Genomic DNA, 12,206 nt, shown 5'->3' with positions numbered 1-12,206 from the left:
CGCATGGAACATATAATCACGCATGGGACCACATAATCACGCATGGGATTCAAAATCACGCACGTTATTTTGGTCAAAAAAATAATTACGCATGTTATATATTTCATGAAGTACGTTAATGTATGTTAAGGCGTGAAGTACATTATACTTTCTATATATATATGTGTGTGTGTGTGTGTAGTTATAATAATACTTATTATTTTAACCTAATAATAATAGTTATTTTCTTTACTTTTTAAGTTGGATAAGCTTGGTGTTAACAGGTACTGGTATTGAAAATACCGGTACAGTTTGGTCCGTTATCAGTACAATGTATATTAAAAACACAATCTAATGAATAGTGTATTTAATGTTATAATAATACTTATTATTTTAACCTAATAATAATAGTTATTTTCTTTACTTTTTAAGTTGGATAAGCTTGGTGTCAACTAGTACTGGTATCGAAAATACCGGTACAGTTTGGTCCGTTATCAGTACAAGAAGGTAAAAACCGGCACCAGCATGGTACAAAAAACGTCAAAAGTCGGTACCGGATTGAGTTTGAAAATCTTTTAGTTCGGGAAATTCGGTACTATTACCCGGTACCATTTGCTCATCCCTGATCACGGGTACCATACGAACAACAACGGTACCGTACAACTTTTTTGTTGATTTTCTTCAAATTTTAATGATTTTTTTTAGTTTCAGAGGTAGAGATGAGCTCGGCGCCAACCGATACCGAATCGGTACTGGTACCGAAAATACCGGTTACGGTACCGGTGTATGAAGGTAAAAACGGTAGTGAACCGGTATCAGGAACGCCAAAAGTCAGTACCGAATTGGTACTTAGGATCTTTCGGTTCAGGAAATTTGGTACCGGTACCCAGTACTATTTGCTCAGCTCTGACCACGGGTTTCATCTGAACAACATCATTACCATACAACTTTTTTTTATTTTCTTTCGGTTATTTTTTAGTGTTTTTTTTTTCTACATTTTCTTTTTATTCTTGCCAGCGGATCCGTGTGCAATGCGCTCGTAGTGATTTCTTTTTAGTGTTTTTTTTTTTCTACATTTTCTTTTTTTTCTACATTTTCTTTTATTTTTTAGTGTTTTTTTTTTTCTACATTTTCTTTTTTTAGTGTTTTTTTTTATTTTCTTTCGGTTATTTTTAGTGTTTTTTTTTCTACATAAGTTTGTCGCAATACGACGACAGTTTTTATAACTAGTTGGTTTAAAAATTAACGGGGCCACATTGTCATGACCGGACCCGTCCGGTGAAGCAAACTGGACAAGTCCTACTTATCACCTCCAACGGTTTCCTCGCGATTAGAATTTGGATCTGGTTTTGGACGGCACTCCAACCTCAACATTGGAGGTGCTCTTATACCTCTACGGTCATGTTAGAACAGATTCACATATATAATCATGAGATAAGTAAAACTTTGGTCACGTATCTACTTTACTTAACTAAACCTGTCGTATATTCATTCTATACGCCGATAATAATACGTACATAAATCGATACACATTATGATGTTTCGTATCACATTAAGGTTGAGACTTCCGACCGGGGGCGGAAATCGGACCTAAAAATTTCTATAAAACCGGGGGTCAAAAACGTATATGTCCAAAAATTTCTATACCAAAACTACATACTCTTCGCTACTGAGCGAAACCCCCCTCCCACCCCTTAAAAGCTTCGCCCATGGTTTTAAGTCATTATTGAGTGATGATTCCTGACATGCCTACGTATCATTTATTTCTAACATGACTACACATCCAAGAAAATGATTATGTTTGTGATTATATCTAGATAAAAAGCATGGAATCTTGTTATAAACTAGGCACAGAGAGGCCTGTGAAACAACATAGTCCACATCAAGAATGTCTTGTAGCCATTGTCATCTTCAATAATTTTTAAAGATTACAGATGTCAAGGAAAATGAAGCCTGCAGGCCAAAGTTTAGCTTAATGCATATGTTCTTTACTATAAGTAGGCAAATAATAATATGGAAACATGCAACCTAGACAACAATATCACTTGCTAAGATCTCTAAAATGGAAAATCAAAATAACAACACCGGAATAACACACGTCCTAGTTATACCTTACATAGCACAAGGTCATGTGATTCCTTTACTGGAGCTAGCACAGTGTTTGATCGTGCATGGAACGAAGGTCACATTTGTGAACACGGAGGTGAACCACAAACTCGTGACGAAGACATGGTTGGAAAGGGGCAGTTTTGGTCCTTTGATGCATATGGTCTCAATCCCAGATGGGATGGAACCATGGGAGGACAGAAATGACTTTGTTCGGTCATGTGAAGCCATGCACCAAGTCATGCCTGGAAAGCTGGAAGAGCTCATAGAAACGATTAACAAAACAGATGACGATAAGATCAGTTGTGTTATTGCGGATGCGGGCATGCCATGGGCCATACATGTTGCCGAGAAGTTGAGAATTCAACGAGTTATGTTCTGGTCTGCCCCTGCTGCAGCATTCTCTGCATTACTGAGCCTTCAGAAGTTGATTAATGATGGGATCATTGACAACGAAGGTAAGAAAACAAAGTAGTTTTGATTAAAGTAGTGTTGCATGAGAGCCGGGCTGAGCTTGAGCTTGGCACATTGACATTAGGCTAAGATCAAGCTCGGCTCAAAAGCTAAAGGCTCAACAAAACTCAATAACAGCTCGAGCCAAGCTCTTGTAAGCGCTTGTTATATATTTTGAACTCATTTTTTATGCTCAAACTTAATAACATATCAACTTGTTTGCAACCCTGTTAAATTAGTTAAATGCGTAAATTTCAACCCACTTATATGAAAACGAGTCAATTTAGGTAAATTTTATCCATAATGGGTTGGTTATGGAAAATTAGATAAAAATGAAACGGGTTGAATGGGTCAATAGTTGTGATTTGTGAATCAATAACCCTGTAATCAAACGGTTCATAAACGTTCGTTTATGTTCGTTTGTGCTCGCTTATTTACGTTTTTCTATGTCTGTTCATTTACGTTTGTTCGTATCTTTTAAAACTTAATTTATTAGTGATTAGTAATACTTTTGGCCCATCATGCATCAATCCAGACAGGTTTTAGTATTAAGCCTCGGGTAATCAATAGATGAACGAACAAGAACACGTCCCTTTTTTCGTTTGTTTCCTTTCATTTATGTTTCATTTAAAGATTAAATAACATACATAAACTCACACGACCACATTCATAATTCTTAACTAACGACCATGAAAAAAAAAAATTCATTCATTTAAGTGTTTGTGTCCATCCGTTCCCCGTTCATGTTTTCAGTGTGTTTACAGACTTACCTAACAACCAAAAGAGTGTGTGTACATCACCCCAACAAGACCTGTTTTGACCCACATAGAGTTTGCTCATTTTAACTAGTACCAACCCGCCCGTTTTATCACCTCTAGTTTTGGAACTATGATTCACCATTATCACTATATCAGCTTACTTATGGAACCGTGTTTCTTACAGGAGTTCCTTTACATCAGAACACATTTCAGCTGTCACCAACCATGCCATCCATGAGATCTACAGAGTTTGGATGGACCTGTATGGGCAGTGTACCGACAATAAAAGCCCTTTTTCAATTTGCACTAATAGCTGTCGAAGCCGCCAAAGCAGCACAGTGGCTACTTTGCAACTCAACAATCGCACTGGAGTCTGCAACATTCAACCTGTTTCCCAATCTGGTGGCAATCGGTCCTCTTTTGGCAAGTAACCGGCTAGCAAAGCAAGCAGGCCACTTCTGGAACGAAGACATGACTTGTCTCGAATGGCTTGATCAGCAACCAGCGTGCTCAGTCGTGTATGTGGCGTTTGGTAGCTTCACAATCTTCAACCAAACTCAGTTTCAAGAACTGGCACTTGGTCTTGAACTTACCAATAGGCCGTTCTTGTGGGTCGTGCGACCAGGGTTAACCAAGGAGACGTGTGATATGTACCCAGATGGGTATATGGACCGAATAGGCACTCGTGGGAAGATAGTGAGCTGGGCTCCTCAACAAGCAGTGCTAGCTCATCCTTCTATTGCTTGCTTCTTGAGCCACTGTGGCTGGAACTCTACTCTAGAAGGTGTGAGCCGTGGGGTGCCTTTTCTTTGTTGGCCTTATTTTGCTGATCAGTTGCTTAACCGGACGTACATTTGTGACGTCTGGATGAACGGGCTGGGGTTTGAAAAGGATGAAAATGGTGTTATCGGGAGACATGAAATCATGGGTAAAATAGATCAGCTGATCAACAATAGAGAGTTCAAAACAAGGGCGCTCGATCTCAAGGAAAAGGTTGCGGACAGTATTAGAGAAGATGGCCCATCGTGCAAGAACTTTAAACGCTTCGTTAAGTGGACGCAGGAGAAAGATGGTGATGGTGAGAACGTTACGAAGATACAATTGGGTCTGTAGGATAATAGGCCAAAGCTAATAAACTGTTTGTATTATGACCAGTTAAGAAAACCACTTGTTTTGGGTACCATTACTTTATAAACAATGTCCTTTTACAGACCTAATTTTCATACCGAACCCACCAATTTGTTTAGTTTTGGCAAGATATTGAATTTCATGACATGCTGCCGTGACCGATAAAACCTACGTCGGATGACTTTAAAAGAGCTTTTATAACCTTTACCGGCACAGTTTATAAACACTACAGAAAAAGATCTTTAAAATAGATTTCACATGAAGCCAACTTCTAAATTAACTCAAACATGAATACAGTGAATTAACTCATACAAGTACTGATATTCAAAACAGAAAGCCAAATCCACAAATGCACCAAACAAAAAACAACCAAAATTTGTTCCTTCATGCTAAATGTATAAGCTACATAACATAAAAAAATATGACTGGAATCAAACAGCAACAACAATTCGCCCAGCAACTTGATCAAGGTCCCGCCGACCACTTGAAGTGATTCTTCTCCCTCTGTAACAACACCAAACAAAAGTTTACGCATAAACACACGCATCATAAATAGATTTACTCTGTGTAATATTCATTTAAACATCGAGTAATCTCCAAACTTGAGCTAGTTTCACGAAACCAAAAAACTTCAAGAATGTGTGTGACCCGTTTGTGCATGTGTGTGACCGGTTTGTTATATATACTTTGATAAGCAGTCAATAGCGGTGCTATAGCGGTTAGCGGACCTCAGGGTGTGTATCGGTCCAAATAGCGGTGGCTTATAGCGGTTCCGCTATTAGCGGCGCTAAATATTGCTAAATACCGCTATAGCGGTGCTATAGCAATACTATAGCAATGCTATCGCGATGGCCTATAGCGGTTATAGCAGTAACGATGTTTGATTGTGTTAATTCTTAAATTAAATACTTCAAAGTTACTATTAGTATTTAATTTGCAACAGGTTTTTCATAATGGAATGATATTACTATGAATTTTGATATTACTATCAATATTTTTCATATATATATATATATATAAATACATAAATTATGCATGGTATAAAAATTACCGTTATATCACCGCTATAGTGCTATACCACCGCTATAACCTATATATCATATAGCGAACCTTGACCGCTATTCAATTTTGGACCGCTATAACTGCATAGATACTTTGACAAAACAAAAGGAGACTCACCCCTTGGGATCCATATCAATGATTTTCATTGTTTCCAGTTGTTGAAGGATATGACGAATGATACCACCGCTGCTTTTGCAGAAATGTGGTGGAGCACTACCGTTCCTCTTACGCCCACCATAGATTCTCTGGAACGCACCAACACCAATACCACCCCTCAGATAAATTTTCCTAGCAATAGAAGCTGCACAACAACAAAAGCAGTATAAGTATGCAAAATTTTTTCAATAATAGTGTCGGTATAAACATACTCAACATAGTTTGAACTTTAAATGACATGCACAAAACTTACCAGCTCGAATATAATACCAGTCAGGGTCATAGGGGGCAAGTTCCTTAAAAGTAGCAGTCTTCACAATATCAGTCCATTCAGGAAGCTCCATCTAGGCAAAATACAATCACGGATTAAAAAAAAGAATCGAGTTTCGAGGCGTTTTCCCTTCGCCTCACGAGGCGTAAGCCTCGAGGCAAACCGAGGCGTAAGCCCAAGGCGGAATTGAAAAATAAATATACAAAACTAGGTATCTTATAAAACATAAAATACAGAACTTTCCTAGTGTAAATAGACTTGGGAGAATAGTTTTGGGTTGAATATGATAAAAGTTTAATGTTTAAGGGTGTTTATGTAAGTTTTTGTAAATGAAATAAATAAAGGTGTAGTTATTTTCTTCAGTAACCCTAATAAGTTACATCACTCTTTTGTCGCCGTCATCAACACCTCTGTTCTACCCTATTTTTTCTTGATTGCGCATAGCTACAAGCATCGTACGTCTTTGTCCAGCCCAAAAAACCCTAATTTATCCCGTCTAAAAACCGTACGCCTCTGATTTACCGTTCCGCCTCGAAACGAAACGTACGCCTCGTACCACTGAGGCGTACGTATAATAACTGGCACTGAGGTGCCGCCTCATGTACGATTTATCACCGATTCCGCCTCGAGGGGCACCTCAAAACGGACGCCTCGAGCGTTTTTTTAAACTATAAATACAATTAACATAATGATCCAGTTATAACCTTAAAACTTAAAAAAAACATGACATACATCAAATCATAAAATGAAAAATTAAAACAGGTAACTTAACTGCTGTGTTCTTTATAATACAAACATTAAAAACTTGACATAAAAAAACCAAGAACTGCAACAGTGCAAGACTATGACACACTAAAAAAACCAAAATCATATCTTCTTTTTCTTGAATATTTTTAATATATATATATATATATATATATATATATATATATATATATATTTTCAAGTTAAATTTATTTAACCACATTCAACAATTTCTGGTTGTGATAGTGAGATACAACTTTTATGCTCTTTCCCCTAACAGCAAGCATAAATCATAAAGGTATGAATATAAGTCAGATTATGTTTAAACCACCAAATATTAACTTCATAATTCACTATGCATATTAATTTTGTAATATCAAAATAAAAATTATCCATTGAACAGCTAAATCGCCATAAAACGATACAAATAAAAGCTAAACTTCACCAAACAAAATTTAATTATATCACAAACATAACAAACAAGAATGAATCAAACAAGTATGTACTCATTGAAGTATATTGAAGTATACAGTTCTAAGTTAACAAACTCAAAATACAATAATCTGTTCAATCACTAGCTAAAGTTCAGCAAACACGAATCGCAATTAAAAGCAAACACATAAGCAATTACAGAACTGATTTCAGATTAATAGATTCAAAAAAAAGGCTGGTAAAATTAGAAAAAATTGAAATGAAAATGTGATCGATTATACCTTTCCAGATCGTTTGAGGTGAGCGGCGTAACCCTTAACGAATTCATGAGGGGAAACATCCTTCACAGTTCTCGCCGTCGCCATTGTAGCTGCTGCGTTGGCACTTTCGACCTGTATACAAAGATATATAAGCTAGGGTTTCTTCCGAAGTTTTGATTTTGGTATTTATAGGTGGTCACTTTGGGCCGTATGGGCCGGGACTAGTGTTATTGTAAGTATTGGGCCTACCATACCAAATAACCATATGACTATATTAGGCCAACAAACCTAAATGAACATTTTCTAAATTCTGATTTTGTTAAAGGTAATGTTGGTTAATTACATTTTTGGAAGTAAGCCGGTCTTAAGATTCTATCATCCAGCCAAAGCTAATAACAACTGGACCGAGAACTCCTAGTCGTTTGGTACGTTAACCATAAACTAACAGCATTTTATCTTAAATTTTTGTTATACATTAGTTTATGAAATATATGAATCTAAATGTAATTTTTATATGTAATAATAAGGTTAACAAAAATGGAAAAAGGGTGTGGAAATGCGTTGAAAATAATAGACGTGGAAGGAAAACGTGTTGCACGTCCAAATGATGTTGAAGAAAGTGATAAGTATGAATTCACACGCAAAGGAGAATATCGTATGGTATGGCATTTCTGTTATCTAATGATTCATATTAATGTTATAACATTTATACTGTTGATCAACTTGATGATTCTTATATGGATGCAGCGATTACCTATAGAAGTTGTAAAGAGAGCCAGACTAACAAATAAGGAGCATCAGATGAATGTGAGGATGAATGTGAGGAATATGAAGGGGAAAACCATCGTGAAGAATGTTGGCAGAAGAATGGAGAAGTGTTAGTTATGTGATTGAAAGTTGGCCGTTTTTCATGAAAGCGAATGACCTTAATACGGGTGACATATTGCATTTCACTTATGTAACTTCATAAAATATGCTCGACTTAACACATGTGGATGCGGTGAATGCGGCATAACAGGTAAGGTTAGACGTTGATGGTGTAGGTTTATGTGTAAATGCAGTAATGACTGTTGTGGTACTGGTATGATATATTTTTGTGGGCATGTTAGTAGTGTTTATGATGTTTTTTTTTGTTGGTTGGCAGTGTAAGGTTAAAGACATTTATCAATAGATCATGAGGATGTATACCATAATTTTGTGTATAAGCATTAGTGGTATCATTCATTAATGGTTAAAGACAATTATCAGTATATTTACTTTGGACCATTTCTTTTTTTAACAATGCGATGTTTATTTTTAATTTAATATTTCAATTTTAGAGAATATCTATATCTCTAATAAAGCAAACCATGGGGACACATGTCACCCTATGGTTTAAGCCAAATAAGCATCCACCTAAGCATACATGTGGCATAGCTCATAGGGGAGGACATGTGGCATAACTTATAGGGGAGGATTGATTTGGCTTCTCACATACGCTATTCTATACTCTCTCTCTCATTCTTTCCAAATCGTTCAAAGCATTATCCAAAACCTTGCTCCTTACCTTTTCAATGGTGATTCCTGCTCCTTACCCTTTCAATCGATCCTGTGCACAAACCCTAATTTTGATATCTATTTTTCTAGTCATTTCACTCCGAATCTCAACGAAGACATCAATCATTCATCATCGCAAACCCTAATCGCATCAAAAATCATTGAGCATGAGCATATTCTGGTGTAAGTTATTGATTATTGGTATAAAACATCTCATCAATTTCATCATTCGTCCACCAGGTGATTGTTTACATTATCCCCTTTTGAATTTCGCTCAATCCTTTTCTTCATCGATTCTGAAGTGTTGATTTGTTGAGTTTTGCCCTTTCGTTGATCATCTATCGTATCTATCTTGACATTTGGTTTTTTTTATTTCCATTATTTCAGTTTTCAGCGTTTGTTCATCATTCAATGGACTTTTGTGTTGCAAGGGTTGATTTGTGGTTTATGTCAGACTGATTTGAGGTTTGATTTGTTTTCTTGGCAGATTGTGTTACATATTTTGGATTTGGATTAATTTTACTGTTTTTTTTAATTATTTTAGAGTTGTTGGTTGCAGGAGTCTTAGGAATTAGGATTTTGTTTCGGTACCTATTTTCAAATCGACCGAATATGCCTATGAAACGCTCAAAATGTAGGTTGTTTGGTATCAAAGTTGAAGATGGATGGCTAAGCTTTTAAACAATTGTGTGGCGGCAGTATGGAGTTGGTATAAGGTATGATTTCTCAAGGTTGTTCCCCTTTGTTGGTAGCCTATGTTGTTAATCTATATCAAAGTAAATTTGTATAACGTTTGTTTCAATTCTCATGTTGAATAGTTTTTTAGGGTTTTTTTTTTTCTTCTATTTGTGAAAAAATAAGTTATAATACGATTGCAGGGCTCACTAGGTCAAACAGAGGTTGTGATTTTAATCTATATCAAAGTATATATGTTAACACACTAATAGTTTGTAAAATAAAATATAGTGGATACAAAAAATTGTTTGCGGTTGCTTTATCAGACCCGACCCATTTTGAACTTTGGCTTAAAGAAGTAACGAATAAACAGGGGCGTCTAGATGATGGTGGGGCTGCAACAGTGAAAGCTATAATGCATTGGCAGTACCGAACCATTTCCAGAGGACACAACTCGATACTACACAATCTCAATGCACTTCTTGGCCCTAAAACAGAAGATTATATATTATTTTATGGCCTCAGGACGTATGGCAGACTTGGTGATGATGATCCCATTGTTACAAGTCAGGTAATGAAATGTTTTTGTGTTGTTAGGTAATTAATTTATGAAGTGAGAATGAAATGATAATATCTTATGTTTTATTATTTTTCAGGTAGGTGTATGTGCATAGTAAAGTGATGATTGTGGATGACCGTATCACGTTAATTGGATCATCCAACATAAATGACAGGAGTTTGCTTGGGCATAGGGGTTCTGAGGTGCAATTTTAGATTTGCATTTTACGGTCATAGTGGTTTTTTTAACAATTCAAAATAAACAATGTTATATTGAATAAAAAAAACTCTTTTTGCTAAGACAAATTTTTGCATCAGATTGGGGTTCATATTGAAGATAGAGAATTTACCGAATCAACGATGAATGGAGAATCTTGGAGTGCCGGGAAATTCGCTAATAGTCTCCGGCTTTCTCTATGGTCTGAACATCTTGGTCTTCATGGTGGAGGTTAGTGCCATTTTACCTACTTAAAAAAGGTAATAAACACCTTTTTTTTTCCATCAAGCCTCTTCATTTTGTTTCAGATAAGTTGTATTAGAGACCATGTGGCTGAAAGCACATACAAAGATTTGTGGTTAGCAACTGCAAAGGTAAAAAATCATGGAACAAAAGCACATTATAATTTCTTTGTTTATTTTTTTTTTTTCATTTGATCTTCAAGTGATAATGTTAATGTTTGGCAGGAAAACTCCCAAATTTGATCTTCAAGTGATAATGTTAATGCAATTGGGGGATGTTTGGCGAGTAGGCCAACTTGGTCAACCGCGTCAGGCGCGGTCAACGCTGTTCAAATGGTCTATTTTAAATAGTGTCTTGGTAGCTACAAAATGAATAATCAATCAACATTGAAGTTGTCATATACTCATATACGTTACTGAAAGTAGAGAGTTACATGCTCACTGTGGATACACACATATATGGTTGATATAAGATGATTTTAGGGTGATATTATTATTGTATTTGTAGGTGGCTTTTGGTCTATAAATTAGGATTCGGGGTGCCCGGTGCGATGTGTGCGTTGTCGGCGTCGTCTTGGTTTCTTGTGATCGGAGAATTTATTTACATTTTTTGTGGTTGGTGTCCTTATTCATGGAAAGGGTTTACAGTTGCTGCATTTAAAGATTTGGTTCATGTTGTGAAGCTTTCAATATCATCTGGTGTTATGGTCTGGTAAGTAGTGAATAATATTGATGATTAATTATTCCATTTGAATTGTCATATTGACTTTGAAGTCAAACTTCTTGCTTCAGAAATTCAGTTTTGATACTTCTTTTAAACATGAAAACTGAAAAAGAAATATATCTTTGTATTATTTACATTAGAGGTTCCAGTTAGTCATCATAATGTTTTTAGAGTTATTTTTTAAGCCTCAATTTGATGTTGAAAGGAAGACAGTTTGACCCTAAAAATCAAATTCAATTTCTATATGATGTTGAGTACAGACCTGATGAACAAATACTTTTGACTTTCGTGGTCAAAACTTTTTCTTTCAAATACATATTTTGATCCTTATAACGAATCGGTTTGACCACCAAAGTTAAATTTTGTTTAAACCTAAAAACATAACCACCCTCTTTCTTCATTGTTCCCTTTTGTCAGCTTAGATCTATGGTACAACGCAGTGCTGGTCTTACTTGCTGGATACATGGCGAATGCAGAAGTTGCCATTTATGCCTTTTCCATATGGTACATACCTCACTTTTTATCTTTTTAAAAATTAATATATACATATAATTATTTAATATCCAAGAGTTAATTTTGAAATTTTGCAGCTTGAACATCAATGCATGGGAGTTTATGATAAGCCTCGACTTCTTAGGCGATGCATGGTAATAAAAAGACCCGTAAATGTGGATATGTATGGTTGAACATGTTAGTTCTTAATTGAACAGTTTGACAGTACACCCGACCTGGCATGTTTGGTCCCATATTATTTTCAGTATTGCTTTAGTAATTGAACATTATGAATTGTGAGTAAGGACAAAAAATGTATATTCCACGAATCTGTCTACAAAGAAGTTTTTTTCCGGGATTTGAATAATTTCTTCTTTTTTTGTCTTCCAATGTATGTGTTTTTACATAGTATT

The 12,206-nt window shown here is 35.9% G+C and overlaps 3 protein-coding genes across 16 annotated transcripts; 2 read left to right on the top strand and 1 right to left on the bottom strand.

Moving 5' to 3' along the window:
• The first annotated feature begins 1,987 nt into the window (after positions 1-1,987).
• Positions 1,988-4,513, top strand: LOC110910260 (UDP-glycosyltransferase 83A1-like). Its single transcript, XM_022154954.2, has 2 exons — positions 1,988-2,543; positions 3,481-4,513. Exons 1-2 carry the CDS (start codon positions 2,042-2,044, stop codon positions 4,407-4,409), a joined length of 1,431 nt encoding a protein of 476 aa, XP_022010646.2. The 5' UTR covers positions 1,988-2,041; the 3' UTR covers positions 4,410-4,513.
• A 163-nt stretch (positions 4,514-4,676) lies between these two features.
• Positions 4,677-7,526, bottom strand: LOC110912374 (40S ribosomal protein S19-3). The gene is made up of 4 exons (XM_022157076.2): positions 7,371-7,526; positions 5,896-5,986; positions 5,604-5,787; positions 4,677-4,928 (listed from the first exon to the last, which is right to left on the bottom strand). Exons 1-4 carry the CDS (start codon positions 7,452-7,454, stop codon positions 4,856-4,858), a joined length of 432 nt encoding a protein of 143 aa, XP_022012768.1. The 5' UTR covers positions 7,455-7,526; the 3' UTR covers positions 4,677-4,855.
• A 1,270-nt stretch (positions 7,527-8,796) lies between these two features.
• Positions 8,797-11,984, top strand: LOC110914134 (phospholipase D zeta 2-like). Of its 14 annotated transcripts, XR_004880959.1 has the most exons (11): positions 8,797-9,125; positions 9,273-9,350; positions 9,445-9,601; positions 9,934-10,131; positions 10,217-10,322; positions 10,437-10,566; positions 10,644-10,709; positions 10,803-10,999; positions 11,086-11,289; positions 11,719-11,805; positions 11,892-11,984. XR_004880959.1 is itself a non-coding variant. In XM_035983912.1 (9 exons), the coding sequence occupies exons 2-6, from the start codon at positions 9,551-9,553 to the stop codon at positions 10,655-10,657; spliced, it is 495 nt and encodes a 164-aa protein (XP_035839805.1). In that variant the 5' UTR covers positions 8,821-9,350; positions 9,445-9,550; the 3' UTR covers positions 10,658-10,709; positions 10,803-11,289; positions 11,719-11,805; positions 11,892-11,984. The 14 variants fall into 14 exon arrangements, 2 of the variants coding, with proteins under 2 accessions (XP_035839805.1, XP_035839804.1); XR_004880952.1 differs by having other exon boundaries at positions 10,803-11,289; XR_004880953.1 differs by having other exon boundaries at positions 8,820-9,125; positions 9,430-9,601; positions 10,803-11,289.
• Positions 11,985-12,206: the final 222 nt, after the last annotated feature.

The sequence above is a fragment of the Helianthus annuus genome, chromosome 15 (assembly GCF_002127325.2).
Source record: "Helianthus annuus cultivar XRQ/B chromosome 15, HanXRQr2.0-SUNRISE, whole genome shotgun sequence".
Taxonomy (NCBI): domain Eukaryota; kingdom Viridiplantae; phylum Streptophyta; class Magnoliopsida; order Asterales; family Asteraceae; genus Helianthus; species Helianthus annuus.
The sequence above is the reverse complement of the archived record's forward strand: the minus strand, read 5'-3'. Positions and strand labels throughout refer to the sequence as shown.